Source organism: Nannobrachium achirus, assembly GCF_963921795.1.
Source record: "Nannobrachium achirus genome assembly, chromosome: 13".
Classification (NCBI taxonomy): Eukaryota; Metazoa; Chordata; class Actinopteri; order Myctophiformes; family Myctophidae; genus Nannobrachium; species Nannobrachium achirus.
Window position 1 is genome coordinate 14,275,677 of NC_137833.1, and position 19,983 is coordinate 14,295,659.

The 19,983-nt window shown below is 40.3% G+C and overlaps 2 protein-coding genes across 3 annotated transcripts in view; both read left to right on the forward strand.

Moving 5' to 3' along the window:
- The first annotated feature begins 959 nt into the window (after positions 1 to 959).
- LOC308297037 (uncharacterized protein) lies at positions 960 to 16,317 on the forward strand. Of its 2 annotated transcripts, XR_013962655.1 has the most exons (7): positions 960 to 1,078; positions 7,394 to 7,599; positions 8,385 to 8,541; positions 9,720 to 9,849; positions 10,444 to 10,547; positions 14,429 to 14,539; positions 16,261 to 16,317. XR_013962655.1 is itself a non-coding variant. In XM_080740417.1 (5 exons), exons 1-5 carry the CDS (start codon positions 983 to 985, stop codon positions 11,298 to 11,300), a joined length of 1,446 nt encoding a protein of 481 aa, XP_080596543.1. In that variant the 5' UTR covers positions 960 to 982; the 3' UTR covers positions 11,301 to 11,608. The 2 variants fall into 2 exon arrangements, 1 of the variants encoding a protein (XP_080596543.1); XM_080740417.1 differs by lacking the exons at positions 14,429 to 14,539; positions 16,261 to 16,317 and having other exon boundaries at positions 10,444 to 11,608.
- A 145-nt stretch (positions 16,318 to 16,462) lies between these two features.
- The window catches only part of arhgef33 (Rho guanine nucleotide exchange factor (GEF) 33), a gene marked incomplete at its 3' end in the record, with an annotated part of 19,284 nt that continues 15,763 nt past the window's right edge, over positions 16,463 to 19,983 (forward strand). Inside the window, exons 1-2 of the mRNA XM_080740575.1 lie at positions 16,463 to 16,563; positions 18,942 to 18,985. Coding sequence (XP_080596701.1) covers positions 16,476 to 16,563; positions 18,942 to 18,985 — 132 coding nt within the window. The 5' untranslated portion in view covers positions 16,463 to 16,475. The remainder of the gene's footprint in view (positions 16,564 to 18,941; positions 18,986 to 19,983) is intronic.

Here is a 19,983-nt window from a genome sequence, read left to right on the forward strand (position 1 = left end):
CTGCAACCTGCAAGCGTAAAAGCTTCCATAGTATTCCTCTAGCAGATCCCGAAGTGAGAAGACTTTGGCTCACAACCTTGCGAATAGATTGCGACACTTCTGCAGAAATAACTAAACATTGGATAGTTTGCAGTGATCACTTTGAACCGGAGGATTTCTACCCTAAAGAACCGGAGTTGGAATCTACCTCAACAAAACAAAGAGCAGGGCTTCGAAAAAATAAACAAAAAAGAAACCCAAAGAAAGAGCGCACCAGACTGAGACCTCACGCGGTGCCAAGGAGCTCAGAGGTAAATAAACGACGAAAATCGTTATTTTATTTATTACTTAAGAAGTCATCTTTCCGCTGGAAAGATTAACTTCAATGATACATCCTAAATAGATTTCGTTTTTACATGACCTTGTCACCCACTTTGATTGATCTGCTTTTTGTTATAAAAAAATGTAATACAGAAAAATAATTTGAGTTAAATGCTTAATTTATATTCTAAATGTGCATATGTGCAAATTAATCGAGTTTCAATGGCTTCAGGGGTACTCTTATTCTGAAGAGATCGGCCACCGGAAGTCTTATTGCTACTAGCTTAGTGCTGCTCACTTCACATAGGCTACGCTCAGCGCGGGTATCATTCCACTCTGGTTGTTCCAAATTCCAATCCATACCAGCCCTGTAGCCATTGAAGAACGATTAATTACTTTTGAGTCTTTACTTTAATATCAACCTTTATTATTTTATAACATGAGGGAGTGCCAATATCCTGGCTGTTCTAACAAAAGAAGCACGGCCACTCTAAAGCATAAGAGCTTTCATTCCATACCTTCAATGGACGCTGAACTGAGGAAACTTTGGCTGACGGTTTTAAAAATGGATACAAATATCCCTCATGAAAGGACCGAAAACTGGAGGATCTGTAGTGACCATTTTCAACCGGACGATTTCTACCCAAGAGAACCACAGAAGGCTGATGATGATACACTGCCAATGAAGAGACATGGGCTTAGAAATGCCAAGCAAAAAAGAAATCCAAAGCGAGAGCGTGTCAGAATCAGACCTCACGCTGTTCCAAGGACACCAGAGGTACATTTCTTCAGCGGTTTAATATATTCTGCATTCAAAAAGCCATGACTATGTATAATAGCATTTAGGGCTACTAATACACTTTTTGGTTTGTATAAACCTCGGAGTGAATACCATAATAGTTCTTGAAAAGCTATATATTTGGGTTCTGCTATTAAAAAGTAGACCGTTCATGGGGGTCTATTTCATCCTTGTTTACAATGTTTTCAAATGAACAGTGTTATTATGAAACACAAGACGGGTTGATAATGGTGGTCAACATCCTTGTGTGTGATGATTTCTTGTCTTTTGTGTAGTCCACCCTCCTCCATTATCACCTTTTCCGCTCAGGACAGACATTAGAAAGTACTATAAAACAACACGGCTCCACAGATATATTGACAGCAACTAGAGATGGGACGTTCGCGAACGAATCGAGTGTTTTGAACGGCTCTTGGAAATGCACGATGGGATCCAGTTCGCACTAGGGAGCTGTTCCGCCCTATTCACGGCCCGCCCACTCAGCATCCCCCTGGTGCTGAAGTCACGCTTTGAAGGGGAAACCTTACTAAAGGCCCATAGAGTTAACACAGAAATCGCAAATTTAATGCAATTTCCGAATAAAGTATAAAATACAGCTAGCATGATCAAGAACACAAGATAGTAAAAGGCACAAAGCATTATAATTTACTTTACCGTTCGAAATAATGATTTGTTGGCTTTAAGTCCAGCTATTTCTGTTATAGTTTCCCCTTCTAAAATTACGTCAGCACCAGGAAGTTGCTGAGAAATGTGCTGAGTGGGCGGGCCGTGAATAGGGCTTTACTTATGTAAAAGTATCAATAGGCCTACTGCAATGTAGAAATACTCTGCCACAAGTAGAAGTTTGGAAATAAAATGTAGCCTACTTGAGTAAAAGTACAAAAGTTATTGGTATCAAAATGCTCTTAAAGTACTATTAGTGTAGTAGAAAGTACTCATTATACATAAGTTTTCCAATAAATAAAATGTAGAAAAAAACATTTGAAAATAGCAGATCTACAAGCTCACACTGTGTTGCAGCGTGAAATGTGTAGACCTATGCTCTCTATATATATGGCCAAACGTCTCCCCATAAAAATGTATATAGGATTGAAGTGATTTGTAATTATAATAAACATCTACAAAGTAACTAAATAACTTAGTCTTTTGAACGGCTCTTTGAAAGGAACGGATCCCAGAGATCCGGCTCACTTCAAAGAACCATAAATCCCACCAGGAAGTGATTCTCTCTGACTGGAGCGCATGCGCACAGCGGCGCGGGCATTTTTCCACTCTGGTTGTTCCAAATTCCAGTTTGCTACCTGAGCAGAAAGAGTATACATTCGAGCACATTATTTAGTATCGACCTTTATTCTTTTATAACATGAAGGAGTGCCAATATCCCGGCTGTCCTAACAAAAGATCTAGGGTCAATCTAAGGTGTAAGAGCTTTCATCGCATACCCTCAGTGAACGCTGAAATGAGGAAACTTTGGCTGACGGTTTTAAAAATTGATACAAATATCCCACATGAACGGACCCAAAACTGGACGGTTTGCAGTGACCATTTTACACCGGACGATTTCTTCCCAAGAGAACCACAGAAGGATGATGATGCAATGCCAGTGAAAAGACCTGGCCTCAGAAAGATAAAGAAAAAGCCAAAACAAAAGAGAGTTCATACCTCGATAAAACCAACGGCAGTTCCAAAGGCTCTATTAGAGGTAATTAATTATTATTATTATTATTATTATTGATTATAAATTTTCTTCTAATCCGTGAGTATTGTGTAAATTATAGTAGTATTTAGCAGCGTTATTCTACCAGGCTTATTCTACCAATCATTGTTCTTCTATAGGCTCTAAAATAATAGTTTGACTTGTTTTGAAAGGCAATTTTATTAAGAGTGTAAAAGTGTTTTTCCGATAAAAAAAAATTAACTTTCTGAACGGAATAACACTATAGTCTCCACTCTCCAGTTCCATTGATCGTCAGCTCCTGCAACGGGTTCTCGTCGTTTCAAGCAGAAAGACGTGCATTGTTTTAACACATCTGTTGCCATGGCTTATTTCTGTCTGTACTGTGCTCTTGCCATGTTTTTGACCAACTTCGAAGACAGCCTCAGCATTCAGTTTTATCGTGACAAAATCACACAACACATCGAATGAAAGAGGAGATTCTCTAGTTTCACCCGGTCCAAGAACCATGTTTCTACGATGTTCGCTTCTGTATTTATAGGCCAGACAAAAAAAAAAAAGCGGCCAAAAATGACCCCTTTTTAGACCTTGTTTTGAGAAAAACAGCTTTTAGTGAATGATACTGTATCAGGCTGAAAACTCACTTGATCTTTTTAGCTTTGACTTCAATGACTTCAATATTGTATTTACAGTATTTTTCCTTCAAAGAAATACAAAAGAATAAGACAAATAAGTGTTTTTTATTTTGTTTCTTTACCGTTTTCAATCAAGTGTATTCTTGCTAGTTCAGTGTTTCTCTGGCTTGTTCACATTGTTTCTCACATTGTGCGTGTGCGCGCGTGCATGCGTGCGCCTGTATGTGTGCACGTTCACAGTTCAGAGTCCGCATGCGTGCTCGTGTGCGTGTGCATGTTCACAGTTCAGAGGCTGCGTGCGTGTTCACAGTTCAGAGGCTGCGTGCGTGCACGTGTGAGTTGAGATGAGGCCGGTCAGAAACAGCGGGCAAGGAAAGTTTTCAGTTCTCCAAAGGGAAGTCAGTAGGCTCCTCTGCACGAACCACTACCTATAAATATAGAAAAATAAAATCCATTTACAATACAATGTGTCTCACACGCACGCGCGCGCACACACACACACACACACACACACACACACACACACACACACCACAATACATGTTCTCTATCCCTCTCTCTCTCACACAATAAAATACATTTCCTCTATCCCACACACACACACACACACACACACACACACACACACACACACACACACACACACACACACTTTCTTTCTTTCTATCCCTCCCTCCCTCTCTCTCTCTCCTTCATTTCTCTCCTCCCTCCCTCTTTCTCTCTCCCTATCCCTCCCGCCCTCTCTCTCTTTCACACACACACACACACACACACACACACACACACACACACACACACACACACACACACACACACACACAATACATTTTCTTTCTATCCCTCCCTCCCTCCCTCTCCTTCATTTCTCTCCTCCCTCCCTCTTTCTCTCTCTCTCACACACACACACACACACACACACACACACACACACACACCCCAAGAGAAAACATTTTCTCTCTCTCTTCCTCCCCCCTCCTCTCTCTCTCTCACACACACACAAACCACAATAACCGTTTTACTAAACAATAATCTTACCTTCAGGGGCATCACGTGACACATGATGGTCATCATCATTATCTCCAACAGTATCGTCTGATTCTGAGTCTAAATAAATAACAGATGGGAGGGGGAAAAAAGCACAAATCAATTTACACCTTTAGCCTAAAAGTTTTAGGGGTTTAGAAGACACATTTATCCTACCCAGAGCAACTTAGATTATAAAACATACATTGATTCATCTGACGATTATATATAGGCTATATATATATATATATATATATATATATATATTCTGAGAGCTGAATGGACTCTCCGACATCTGTGAATGATTGAATAGATACATTCTAAATGTAATCGTGGATCACTACTATACCGGCAGTTCGCGATACAAATACAACTTCAGAAACAGAAGGGGGGGGGGGAGAAAGAAAGAAACATTTACCTAACGAGCTGCTGGTTTGGCACGTTCACGACGGGGCCTGTGTGTGGGCTGCGGGCCGTCCCCGCAGCCAGCTGGGGAGAAGCGACCGGGTCCGCCTCTGGTGGTTCTGGCTCCGGTTCTGGCTCACAGAAACCTCCGACTCAGTGTCAGGCCTCGGGGCAGAATGCTGTATTGGCTGTATAGGGCTCTCTCATAGGGCTCGATCATCATGTCCACTCGTCCAGGGCTCAGTGGGTCAACCCGCGGTCGCGGTGTTGCGCTGTTGCGCTGAGTCGGATTACCTCCGTAGTTGAAGTTGGAACCAGACAAGAACGCGATCCACAGTGAGGAGAGGCCGCCGTCCGATGGCTCCACTATGGACGCGTACATATTGCATTCTGCTCCGAGGTCTCTCGCTCTCTCTCTCTCTGTGACAAATGTCCGACTACAACTCGCTCAAACAGGTATGTTTTAGACTCCATTATATAGGTTCAGGCGATGGATTCTTCCTTTGATCGTGGCTGTTTGTTTTGTATTCCAGGGTCGAAGGAACGCAAAAGTAGATTGTCTAGCTGCTGCTGTAGCGCCACCGTCTTTTGACATTGTTGTGATGACTGATGAAGTAGAAAATGTTTGTCACAGTGACCCACTAATGCCAGGACATTCACAGCAGCCCGTGATAGCACTAGAGTTAGTTGTGATGACGATGATTATGAGGAAGAATATGTTGTTTGTCACCGCGACCGACTAATTCCAGGGCTGCATAGCAGCCCGTGATCTAGAGTTATTGTTTTGACCTGGGGGAAACACCCTGGATTCAATCCATTGGTTTCACACAACAGGGCTTCCACTAATCTGACAATAGCGCCATCGTGTGTAATAAAGGTGCAATTGACTAGCCTAATGCACGGAAAGCAGTTCAAAGCAGTGAAATGCATTTCTGGTTTAGAGCGAGTAATGAAGTTAGATATTTGAGCCATTTGAGCCATAGTTTAGCAATATTGTGGTTCATGGGAAGCATTTGTATTTGTTTTTGCTCACATCACTTGTTGAATATGTGATTTCTGACTTTTTTTTTAATCACAGAAGCACCAAAATTTGTCACAAGATGGGGGAGAGTGTAATTAACCTAATTAAGTAATTAAACCCAAACTCGGGAAACTTGGGGTTGGCACAGCGGTCTATTTGAAATCAAACTCGGGAAACTCGGGGTTGGCACCATATGTGTTAAGACGACGATAGGCTAATTACTTTTGAGTCATTTTCAAACGTTATGTTTTATAACACTAGACCTTACCCGTTCGAAGATATGTGCTCCAAAATATGTCAAACGCGAAAGTGAAAAGTGAAAGTGTGTGAGAGAGAGAGAGAGAGAGAGAGAGAAACATTCCTAACTGTGAGAGAAAGGGGTGTGTGTGTGGGGCTACAGATCCCATGGCCTGGAGGAACGGACCGTAACCCTGGCAACAGACAGCAGAGTTCAACAGAAGTGGTTAAGAAAACGCTAATTTAAACTGCTTTAATTTGGGAGAAATGAAATTCGGGCTCCGTCAGTGTTGGTATAATGCTAATGGCCAATACCATGTGAACTTTGGGATCAGTTGCTGAAGCGAGTGAATAGATAAACGTAGATAAGCGTGAGCGTTAGAGCGTGAGCGTTAGAGCGTTAGAGCGTGAGTTTTTCTCTTCGCAGATGAGTAAGCCTGGCTACGCGAGGCTAGTAGGATGGAGTGCTTATATCCTGGCTGTTCCAATAAAAGAAGTAAGGCCACTCGGAGGTATAAGAGCTTTCATCGCATACCCTCAGTGGACGCTGAAATGAGGAAACTTTGGCTGACGGTTTTAAAAATTGATACAAATATCCCTCATGAACCGACCCAAAACTGGACGGTTTGCAGTGACCATTTTACACCGGACGATTTCCTCCCAAGAGAACCACAGAAGGCAGATGATGCAATGCCAGTGAAGAGAGCTGGGCTTAGAAAAGTAACAAAAAAGCCAAATCCAAAGAGAGTACATATCTGGATCAGGCCGACCGCTGTTCCAAGGGCTACGTTAGAGGTAATTTAATCGGCTAAATCATTGGTGGAGAAAGTAAAAGTATCAATACTGCAATGAAGAAATACTCTGCTACACGTAAAAGTCAGGATTTACAAATGTAGCTACAGTACTACTAGTAAAAGTACTGCTATCAAAATGTACTTAAAAGTACCAAAAGTAAAAGTACTCCTGTAAGTGTTTCTCTCTGACTGGAGCGCATGCGCATTGCGCTCAGCGCGGGCATTCCACTGTTGTTCCAAATTCCAATCCATGACCATACCAGCCGTTCAGTGTTTTCCTAACAGCAGAAAGATAGACATTCGGAATCGGTAGCCCACGTGTTTATAATAATATATAACGTTAGATGATAAGAGATATGTTTTTTTTTAGTGCATAAGAAAAGCACTGACTCCTGCTTCATCTCTCTCTCTCAACTACGGAGTCCTTGGCCTGAAAACATTGAAGACCCCTGCAGTTTAAAATGTGGTTGTAATGTCAAACATTGTTTGGTATCTCTTTACTAGTTGAAGGAGGAGCCTGAGACTGCAGTTAAGAAGGAAGAGGAGGAGTCTGTGGTTGCAGTGACCGTGAAGGAGGAGGGGGAGGAGTCTAAGGCTGCAGTGACGGTGACAGTGGAGGAAGGGCAGGACTATGTGGTGGAGAAGGTGCTGGATCGACATGAGCTGAATGGAAGGGTGAAGTACCTCCTCAAATGGAAAGGTTTCTCAGAGTGAGTCCAAGACGTCTTTCTCTCCACGTGATTAACATTTTATATCTTGTGTGGAACAAACTCATTGTCTACCGGCGACCCCATAGACTCAACAATCAAAGTTCCTTGATATATTAGCTACATAGATGGCCAATTCCACACCTTGCAATAGTACAAATTGGGGGGACTGCCCATAAGTCTGAAGGTTAATTAGTCCGAATTTAGTTAGGGTTACTGAGGTTAGGGATAGGTTAGGCATAGTATTCTTAACAAATTCGGACTAATGAACCTTCGGACCAATGCCATGGCACCCAAATTGGTACACATGTTTGGTCTCCTAAGTGGTCAGTCTGGGCACGGCCATTCCACATGAACATCAGATCTTGTGAACGTCTTGTTCAGAAGATGGATTCCAGAGTTGATGGATCTTTTGATTGTGTTTTGTGGTCAGGCCTTGAATGTCATCCTTTTAGGGACTAGGCCTCTTGACCTTTGCTAAATGTCAGGGTAGGAAGAACATCAAATAAAACAATGATTAGTCCATGGAAACAATTGGGAAAACATACATAGTATAACTATCAGTGGGGAATTTATTTTATTTCCAAATGAGTCTATAGTTCATATACACTCAGCCCTGCTGGACTAATCAGAGTTATTGGATTAATCAGATTTTCGACAGCAGTGGTTAAAATTGGGACAATTGCCTGCATAACAGACACCTATAAGCTGTGTGTGTGTGCGTGTGCGTGTGCGTGTGTGTGTGTGTGTGTGTGTGTGTGTGTGTGTGTGTCCTTGTGTATGTGCAGGGAGGAAAGCACATGGGAAACAGAAGAAAACGTGGAGTGTCCTGACCTGATCGCTGAGTACATGATGAGGAAAGAGAGAAAAGAGAAGAGGAATGCAGCCAGTGAGATGCCTGCAGACGAAGGAGAGGAGATGGGAAGCAAGAGGAAGAAATACAAGGTGAGGAGAAAGGGTTAGAGGAGGCATAGAAGGTAGATAGTCAAGGACCCAGTCCCTGATAATGGGAGAGGACCTGTGATGTTCTGCCGTACTTTTTATTTATGTTTTATCTATTAGTTTGGTCATTAAGGTCCACAGAAAGAGAGGCCTGCTCTGCCGGAAACATCGCGAAAAAAAGTTATGGCCATTTGTATATTCACTGTCCCATCAACTTCACTATACAGGAAAAGAATACAAAAAATAAATGTGCTTTAAGTAGCATGTGAGGGGTCGAACTAGGGGTTCTTCATGTTCTGAATCCATTGCAAGCATTTGTTTTGCATGAAAAACATTCCTTGGGCAAAATTTTGGCCCCCCAAATTTTTAGAAAGTGATGAGTCATCAAAAAATCTTCACTTTTCACAGTTTTTGGGGGCCGATATGTTGCCCTAGGAATGTTTTTCATGCAAAAAAAATGCTTGCAATGGATTCAGAATCATGAAGAACCCCTAGTTTGACCCCTCACATGCTACTTAAAGCATATTTATTTTCTTTTTTAAATATTTTTCTTTTCCTGTATAGTGAAGTCGATGGGACAGTGAATATACAAATGGCCATAACTTTTTTTCCGCGATGTTTCCGGCAGAGCAGGCCTGTCATTCTGTGGACCTTAATGACCAAACTAATAGATAAAACAGAAATAAAAAGTACGGCAGGACATCACAGGTCAAACCCTATTCCTTGAGCTTTTGGCCTTGTGGGTCCCTGACTAAGATCTTACCTTATGTACAGTGGCAGGGGAGAGAAATACCATCAGCACAAAAAGAATAAATACAAAATAAATGCTAGGATAGAACAGTGGTTCTGAAACATTTTCATGTAAAATACCCCCAAATGGATAATTATTTGGCTGTGGACCACCATCTGACAAGATTTCTTGCCAAGGTTCCCCATAAGAGAACATTTATTTTAAACAGGGTTAGGGTTAGAAGAATTATTATTTTTAAATTGTGAAAATTGGCTCATCTACAAGCTCACACGCATCGCATTGTGACATATGAACTTGTAGATCTGCTATTTTCACTATTTTTGTGTGACATAACACAAATATATAATAATATAATACAGGATTAAAGTGGTTATTCAGACTGCTCCATTTAGTCGAGTTCAGCTCTTTTTATTTGATTTATGTTTCACAGGTGGTGCCCTCAGAGTACTGGGACTCGGATGAAGAAGAAAATCAGACGGTACCAGAGAACGGTTCCGACAGTGATTTTGATCCCTGGGGTGAATTCAATATCGACAGCGAGTTCACAGAGAGTGACACAGGTATAGGACTGCAACTGTTCTCATCAATTATTCTGCTATTCTATAGCGTTGCTGTCGGGCAGCAACCTCTAATCTCCATATTCTAACTTCTTTTGTAAATGAACATCCGACGTGATCATAATACGGCGTCACACAAAGGTTTCAGATCTGCAAGCTCTAAACGCAGTACAAAGTGACTGGTTTTGAGCTTGGTGATCTGCAGTTTTTTTTTACCGTAAAAGTTACAGTTTTGGACATACTGTATGAGGTTTCCACCCGACAGACGACACATTGCTTTTTGGATACATTTGTTGGGTTTTAATTATACATTTGTTTATATATTAACAAATTGATTAACTACTTTTGGGCTATTTTATACAACATCACACAATGATCTTTGTGCAAAAATAATGAAAATAGCAGATCTACCAGCTCACGTGTTGTGATGTGACATGTTGGGACATTGTTCATTGGCTATTTTCTCTAGCTTTGAGCTGAATTTGCCTATAATGACATGCCCAAGATTGGGATAGATTATTCATTGATTACTTACTTAAAATTAGCTAATTCTTTTTGAATTTTTTTAATGAGTTTAACTGTTGCACCTCTACTCAGATACCGAAGAGCTTGATGAAGAGCTTGATGGAGGAAAATGCCAGCTCTGTCCCCAATGCGGAAAGTTACTCAACAGGCTTCATAAGAAGAACCACACGTGTGAGGTATACAAACTTAAGCCCTATCCTTGTCGTTTGTGTGGCAAATGTTTTGTTTCCGAGTCGCATCTGAAAAGCCACAGCAGGATCCATAGGGAAGGCTACGAGCACAGGTGCACCTTCTGCCTCAAACCCTTCAAAGTAAGGGGAGACAAGATTGCACACGAGAAGCGCCATCCGCCCACAGAGAAACCCTACCTGTGTCCCGACTGTCCGGAGGTGTTTGACAAGCGCCAAGAGCGCCACGACCACCGGAAGAGTCACAGACACCTGTCTCACAGATGTCACGTATGTGACATGGAGTTTCCTTGGAGAGATAAATTGGAGAGGCACATGGTTGTGCACACGGGAGTAAAGCTGTTTGTGTGTGAGGTGTGTCAACGTTCATTCAAGCAGGCAAGTCACCTGAAATCTCACATGCGCGTCCACACAGGAGAGAAACCCTTTCAGTGTCAACACTGCGATCAGAGCTTTACTCACAACGTTAGCCTGAAGAGTCACGTCCAGCGTTATCATGGACAAGTCCCCTCTGACACAGGAAAGAAGACGGAAAGTAATAGTTCTGGGGCTGAATTAGATGTGAGGAATGAAATGGAGAACAATGCTGCTGAGCAAAGTAAGGAAGACACAGAGTACAACCCTGAGGAGGAGGAGGAGATGAGAGAGGAATTGAATAAGCGCACAAAGAAAGGTTCTCACAATGCCACAGGTAGACCCAGAGGAAGGCCAAAAAGAAACGCAGTGCTCATCTCAGATTAGGGCAGGGCAATTAACCCAAAATACTGTATATCGAAACCGTTATTTAGAACCTGTAATCTTAAAACTTCATCTTGTTGATGTAGGTTAATTGAATTATCAAATTAATCAAAGTTTTGTGTTATTTCTTAGATGGTAATGAATCTAAGCTAAATAATAAAGAAGATAAAATTATCATTCATTAATCGTAATGGAAGTTGCGATTTAAGTCTGAAATTGTGATATTCTTTTGAAGTCACATCGCACAGCCCTAACTGAGATCTAAGTAAAAGGGTTAGACTCAAACCTGTAAGGACAAAGGGAAATCCGTGGAAGGTCCATTGGTCTGACTGTCCTGTAAGTGTAAATGACTTGGAGCTGTAGATGAAGACAGAGGTTAGCAATTTGAAGATTTGTTTCTGTTCTTGCAGAAGAGATTGGAAGTTGAGGAACCTGTATACATGAATCACAACTTGCATAGAACCAGTTCGCCCACTAGATGGCAGTGTGTCCTCTGCTTGTACTAATAATATTATTTGGGATCCAAATGAAACATGAGCATGGGACATTAACAAAGGTTACTTGTTTTAACATTTTGGAGTGCTCCATTCATAAAGAGTGTGAACTTTCATTTTATGACATGTATTTAAAAGTTCTCACTTGCCTTTGAAGGGAAATTCTAAAAACCACTGTTGGAAAGTAACACAAATACTCAAGTGTTGTACATATTGTGTTGTGAGCTTCACCACAAAAGTTTGAGAAATCTTCAAAAAGGTTCTGTAGTTTTACTTTGAAATTGTATCCCGTATATGTTGATGCTAATACTTTTGTAATGGTCTTTTTCTTAAGTAAAAAGTAAAAACGTTAATACAGTACTTATACTTGTATTAGTTAGTATCTCAGATTAGGGCAGGGCAATTAACCCAAAATATTGTATATCGAAAGTGAAACCGATATTTAGAACCTGTAATCTTAAAGGAGCTATAGTCAACTTTTTCTTGAAAAACGGATGCTAAATTAAAAATAATGTTCGAAAATATGTTATAAAAAAATATGCTTCAAATATGTGTTTCTGTTAAAAATGTCCACAAAAAGCGTAAAATAATGATAGAATAACCATTTTGGCAATTGTCAGGCTGACACTTTGTTTACATCCTATCAATCCATATAAAAGAATAGACTAGGATGTAAAAAAAAAAGTGTCAGCCTGACAATTGCCAAAATGATTATTTTATCATTATTTTACGCTTTTTGTGGACATTTTTGAACAGAAACACATATATGACGCATATTCTTTTATTAAATACTTTAGAAACATTTTTATTTTAGCATCCACTTTTCAAGAAAAAGTTGACTATAGCTCAAGACTTCAACTTGTTGATGTAGGTTAATTGAATATTCAAATGAAACACATTTGTGTGTTATTTCTTATATGACAACGAATCATAGCAACAAAAATAAAATCTGTGAGATCAAATTAGAAACCCCATTAGTTAATGGGAGGCAAAAGATTGAAATTGTGATATTGTTTTGAAGTCATATCACACAGCCCCAACTGAGATCCAGGTAAAATGGTGGGACTCAGACGTGTAAGGACAGGGAGACGTGTAAGGACAGGGAGATGTCTGTTGGTCTAACTGTCCTGTAAAGTGTAAATGACTTGGAGCTGTTGATGAAGACTGACCTGTACATCCACCACAGAGTATCAGGTTGTTCAATATCAATAGTGCTACATGAATCATGTAGCACAATTGGTTACTTCTTTTAACATTTCGCAGTGCTCCATTCATAAAGAGTGTGAATACTGTATGTACTACAACAGCATTCTGATTGTATCTCGAATTTAGGTTAACTTTCATTTTATTTAACCCTCGTAGGGTCTTTGGGTCATTTTGACCCGGTTTTCAATTTTCAACATCAAGGAAAAGTATGTTAAAATGTGATTTTCTCCATGAAACTTCTTTTGCTTCGTCAACAAATAAAAACTAACCATGTGTTGTCTTGTTGTAGCCTACTGTACTGTTGTACTGGGTTTGTTGAACTAGAATCATTGGTTCTTTAACCAGGTGTGGTCTTATTGTACTGTATTCCTTAAAATTGGTTTTCATCAAAAGGATGAGATAAAATGCTATGTGAAATAATATAGATAAGCTGGATAATATGTTCTATATTATTTGCTGACAAAAAATGTAAAGGGGTCAAATAATTGTCCTGACTAAAACAAGACTAAAATGTCAACAGTTCTTGTCGACTAAAACAAGACTAACTAAAATGACGTTGTCTTGGACTAAGACAAAGACTAAAAGGCTCGTCTTTTTGTCGACTAAAACTTGACTAAAAATAAGGATGAGCGAGGTTGAATAAATGTGATAAAAACTAACAAGGGTGATTGAAACTAGACTAAGACTGACATTAAATTAAAAAAATGGCTCATTAACACTATAGGGACAGTCAATGGCAAAACCAATGTAGGAGACCTTTTCTAAACTGAATTCACTTCTTACTGCTCTAAATAAAGCTGGTCGCACAGGGATTTTCAGCCTCAATGGTCCCATTGACTCTTTGAAGGCGGCTGATGATTTCCTTTTCCTTAAATATGTCACCATGCAGTCTGCCAAAATGTTGCAGGGGTATTTCGACCCATCTTAGGAAAACACTTGTCAAGTTTGGGTTTTGAAACGAGTCTCATCAGTTCTTGTCCAATTCCTAAGAACAAGTGGGCAACAGTGTCTCTTTGAAACAGAACATTCTTGCGGGATGCAATTTTAATTGCATTCACATATGTCTTTATTTCAGAGTCTTCTTGAGTTGTCTTTATTTTGAGTCTTCATGAATTGGCCAAAAAAAGAGCAGAGCCAGATAGCGTGGATGCCTTTCAGTGTGTCTAAAAGAAGACTAGACAGTTCTTTGTAACCTTTTACAATTTACATGTTGGTTCCAATTCCAAAAGGTACAGAATTATGTGTGACAAAATGTAATTGATTCATTCTTTTTGTTTTTGGCTTTTTAATTTATACTGTTGTTGTAAAAGACTAGCTTTGGGTGATCCTCTCCATATCCTCAAAAGATTTGTCAAGATGCATAATTATGCTAGCAAAGAAATGTATCTGCTTGTTTCAGTTTCAGGTTTTCTTTTCTGCCTTTATCTATAGGGGATAGTTTAAATAGACAGAAAACAGAGAGAGAGAAATACACAGCAAAGGCCGTCGGGAGCAGGACTCGGACTCGCAACTTGCCGCAGGCTGCATAGAGTACATTATGTGGTATGTGCCAGGACCACCAGGCCACCTAGTTTTATTTTACTTTGTTTTTCAAACTAACCACAAATTGCTCATGCTCTTTAATTAATGTCAACATATTTGTTGTTATTTTCATTGCTCTCCTGTTAACTGATTGGAATTGTTCCCTTCAGAAAGCTCTGCAGGCTTCTCTTTCTTATACCACCGGCCCAACGGTTAATCCAGCCTGAGACCACTTTACTACCTGTCAAAAACTCAGGGCACAACTCTCTTAGTGTTTTGAAGTGGGTTTTTTTCTTCTCCTATTTCTATTATTCTAGCCTTGAAAAAGAAGGGGAAAAAAAGTAAATGTTAAATAAGGTCTTAGATACATGTATGTGCCAAGAGTGCCTGAGAGGTGGTAAGGTGGTCTAATGATTAGTTCTTCGGCTCAGAGATGCCATGTTCAAACCCCTGTCTTCCCAGAGTTCAATAATCCACTACTTTGGAATTTTCTATGTAAACATATACATGAGTGACTCAAAATGTGTTTATTAATGCAGTGGGCCCTCACATGTCTGAGTTATGGTAGCGCTGTTGGAAATGCTCTTGACTCATTGTCAGAAGGTTGTGGGACCAATTCCCAGCACTAACACCTCTGCATCTGAATAATTGACAATGATAGCTAGATTTTTCTCTCCTTTAAATGTCCATTGTCATTGACAATGCATTGGGCGATTAAAGTTAAATATTTAAAAAACTACAAATTATTTCAAAGTAAAAATCTCAACCATACATGTCCAAAGTAAGGTGGATTTTTTTTAATATTTTGAATCAAGTCGCTAAGTTAAAGTATGAAGGAACAGCGAGGTGCCAAAGTTATCAGATGTGGGATTTAAAAGTAAATTATCTCCAAAACTACAAAACATTTCAAAGTAAAATCACACATTAAAATTGAACCTTACTGTGGACATGCATGCCTGAGACTTTTACTTTGAAATTTGTAGTTTTTGAAATATTTAACGCATTGTCAATGACAATGGACATTTAAAGGAGAGAAATATCTAACCATCAGTGTCAGTTGCTCAGATGCAGAGATGCCAGTATTGGGATTTGATCCCATGACGAGTCACACAGAATGGCTGTGAGACCTGTGTTCTATGCTGACTGCCTCCCATGCTTCATCCATGCAGACATACCATTTCATTTATTTGACAGGGTAGTTCCTTTTTAACAGTAATGAATATGAGTTTACAGTATTTTCTTGCTTAGTTTGTTTCTTGGGCAAATGCCGGATATTCTGTACTGTATTTATATGTTAGGCTAATACAGTAGAGAGCGTATTTCTCTAAGATTCTCCAACATGTGTTTCAGATCCTGAGATACAACCCAAGTAACCCCCTTCAGCCCATTTGCTCAGTTTAACTGTACAATCTCTCCTGCAATGTTTGGACTTTAAAAATGTAGAGTAATCTAATCAATATTGTGGTGTACTTGGTTCACATGAATGGCTATTCAGGGCTTTCTCTAAATCTAATCAGCCAACCATTGATGAACGGGTGTCAAAGCGAAGGCCATGGAAGCTTGTCTCTCATTCTGTAGGCCTATTTCTCTCTCTATCTCTCTACACGCCTATCTCTATTTTTTTTCTCTTCTTGACCTTCCTGATTTCTACCACAATTAATTTCTCTCTCTCTCTGGCTCTCGCTCTTCCCAACATCTCCCTTTTTGACTTTCTTTCTGACATTCATCTTTCCACTCTTCAGAGGACAAGGGCCCTTTTTGTGTGGAAGGGGAATCATAGGACTCACATGATTTGGGGGAGAGAAAGCGAGGGATCACCCGCTGCTACAGAGGAGGACAGGGGAGGAACAAAGGACAACAGACGAGACGAGTGAAAGAAGAGAGTAGTAGTCCTAAGCAGGATTGGAACTTCAGGGCCCTCAACAATCTGGAACCACGCAGGTGTGAAGTGCATAGAATGGACTATCAAACCACAGAGAATGGCCGAGCAGAACACGAGGCAGAGGACAAGGAGATAAAAGGAGAAATGAAGGATTCAACAGAAGGTAAGAAAAAAAGTTAAAGGAATATAAGGCAAGTTTTCTCCTTCAAACCCCTGAGCCAAGGGGAAACTAACACAACTCCTTGATGGCATAATGTAGAAAGGAACTGTCTTCTTTGTAAATACACTAATACAGTTCCTGATTGAGAAATGGCAGCTGTACAAATGACTGTAGAGTACAGCTGTGTGTGCTCTGAAGATATGTTCTTTGAAGAAGAAGATACGTGGTTGTACTTTTATAAACTGCCCAAATTACTATCATACTGTATACACATCCTTTGATAACTCAATGAGCTCACATGTAGTAGGAACCGTTGCTTTGAAGATTTTATGTTTTTTGATGCTTTGTCACAGCCCGATATGAAAGACTTTACTGGCACAAATGATTCTCGTCAATAACTCGGATCACAACATGAATTGTAAAATGGATGGTTCTATAGACAGAATAAACTGTTGTTGGGTACGAGGTACCTTCTTCTGTATGACGTCTGTGTGATTGTGCTCTCATAGGACAGCCGTGGGACATTGTAGACTACTGTCTGCCAGTGCAGCACCCTCTAAAATATGCATGATAATGTATGATAAGTAGGCATTTAAGATGACCTTCGGTGATGCTGCTACTGTAGAAGCTTGGACTTGGCATTTCACTACAGAAACTGAATCATTGTACTTCTTATATGGGACAAGTGTACAATTGTGTTATTGCACTTAAAGAAAAAAACATAGCTGGAACAAAGATTCCCTTGGTTGATGTTCTTATAGTATTATAAAGTTCTGTGATGTTTGTGAACAGGACAGCACTGTTTCCATAAAGCTAGAGTTCAGAAAATCAAGGGTATGATCAGTGATGTCATTAGCCACTTAAACCCTATACTGTAGTTGACCCCTAATTCCACTCAACAGTAAATCTCTTTGCAGAGGGTTCATGGTGCTCTGGTGACAATGAATGAGCAGCTGGACTCAATATTGTTGACTGTTGTTTCTACATATGATAAATGACTTGACATCCTGCCTGCAGCAGTGTCTGTTCCTGTGTATGACTGTGTTTGTTTGTCTGCAAGATAAACTTGAGAACCGTCAGGGCAGATTTTGCGTGACATTTCGTGGGAATGATCAGTAGCTCCCCCAGGGGTCATTGCCATGTTGGCTTGTGTTGCGGTGGACATTTTTGTCAAAAGTCTGTTTTTGCCAGACATAAAAAATGAGTGGACAATAATATTACCAGAAACACATAATGCCCATTGCCCCGAATGTAAGTCTGAGTGTACAAATGGAACCAAATGGACTCTCAGAGTTAAATAAAACATTTGAGAACCACTAGTACTAGTGGACTCATACAGTAATGTGCCACAGTGTCGAGTGCATCTCTCCATTACGACATGTCTCCTCTCCGACAGACACTAACCCTATCTCTTACCCTAACCCTAACCTTAACCTCTATGGAAGTGTTGCCACTCCGACAATAGGAAGTCACTGTTGGACTGGCGACATGTCGGAATGGAGAGCGCCCCCCCCCCCCCCCCCCCCCCACAGTGTCATAATCAGTGTCAAACATCTACTATGCACCTGCATGTATTTAACATCAGTTATGACCACGTCCTTTTTATCCGTGTACAGACGGCCATATTGATGACCCCTGAAGCAATGATTATGTTTTGGGTTGAAAAGTCAAAATCTAAGTCACAATCAGGAGGTGTGCGAGGCCATGTCAGTTTGGAGGTAGTACAACATGTTAAAACTGTTACACAAAATTATAACATGCTTTCTTCCACTGTCTGTATGTTCTCAATGTGATCAGTTTAACTTGTCATACTAAATATATATTATCCTATAACTTAAACATGGCCAACTTCTTCATGTAACATCATTATGAAGCACAGCAATAAAAAATAGTCAAAAATAGTCACTCCCCCCACAAAAGTTCAAAATCAGCAAAAATAACATACATTTATAAGTTCAAAACACGTTGTGAGCTTGGAGGAGTGTCTAGCTTGGAGTGACCAAAGGAAAGATTGTAACATCTTCACCTGTCCTTTGCATATCTTTCCCGCCTGTCCAGTACAATTTGAACATCCTTCTTGCACCACATTTAAGTTTCAGTGCAGGTTTCACACAGGACTGTGGTTACGGTGTCTATGACTTTGTTAAGCACTTAAGCCCTTTATTATTCCATTCCAGGGTTCCATATCCAATAATATCTTTTCAGAAAATAGCAGATCTGCAAGCTCACAACATGTCGCCTTGCAACATGTTGTGAGGTTTTGAGGTCCTCACCGAATGTTTGCCCCAGAAGAGGTACGCTGTGGTTAATGGTTAACCTACAATAGTCTACATGCCACTACTCTTGTTGCAACTTCACATTGCATTTGTGTCTTCCTCTAGATCAAGATAAGCTGGTAGAAGAGACCAACCTGGAAATTGTTCAGGTAAAATTCTATCTGTCTGTCTGTCTGATATATTTTTGGGTTATCAAAATCTTAGTCTTTAAAAAAAATCTCAGACTGGCCCATTTATTATGTCATGTGGATATACGCCAGATGTTCTCGATAAGCACAGTTTCATCAATGTACTGTTAGTACATTCCCAGCGTGCCGTGTTGTGATCTGTACTAATCTAATACACAGAAGCACAGCTGCAGGCAGCTCCATGCACTGAAAAGTACTGCCGCAAAACGTCTCACAACTGCAGGGATCATTATACTGGAATGGAATACTGGACTGTAGGCTGAAAGCTTGCTAACCGTGTTAACAGATTAATTGACCTGTAAAAATCCACTTGGGTTCATATGCTGCAAAATCCTGAGTATTCATTTGGCTCAGTGTACAAATACTTCTCAGGTGCCCACTCTTCCTGTATCCTTTCAAATAATAGAGAGTGTTTTGAAGGGAATTTTTGAATATTCTAAAAACGGGTCCCATTCAGTGTTTGTTCTCATCCAGAGCTCTTTGCAATGAGTATGTATGAGTTGCTTTGATTCCAAATCAAAGTATTAAGGATTATTATTATATTGTGTTAAATTATTCATTTGTAAATCCGAGAGTTTACAAATGGAACCAAATCGACTCTGCATTTGTTTCCATTTGTAAACTCTCAGAGTTAAACGAACACTCCGGGGTTTGTGCAACTTGGGCCAGGTTAGAGTCAGGACTGTGGTGAGAGGTTCAGTAACATCCATACAGTATGTCATCGTGAGATAAGATCACAGTAGAGAATAAGGCAAAGAGCACGGCAGGCAAACAGGACAGATGCTGCATTCAATCTGGGCCTGATGCCTTTCACATGACGGAGAGAGAGAGAACGAGAGAGAGAGAGAGAGAGAGAGAGAGAGAGAGAGAAAGAGAGAGAAGAGTACGAAAGGGAGGGGGGAGAGATTGGGAGGAAAAGGAAGAGAAGCTTCCAACACATGTTCACATGAGCTGATCCC

What these genes read in the sequence shown, in the direction of transcription:
- LOC308297037 (XM_080740417.1), top strand. Translation starts at nt 983, where the DNA reads ATGAAGAGACATGGGCTTAGAAATGCCAAGCAAAAAAGAAATCCAAAG. An exon ending in GCAAGAGGAAGAAATACAAG is followed by an intron (nt 8,542 to 9,719) that starts GTGAGGAGAAAG and finishes TATGTTTCACAG; the next exon opens with GTGGTGCCCTCAGAGTACTG. An exon ending in GTTCACAGAGAGTGACACAG is followed by an intron (nt 9,850 to 10,443) that starts GTATAGGACTGC and finishes ACCTCTACTCAG; the next exon opens with ATACCGAAGAGCTTGATGAA.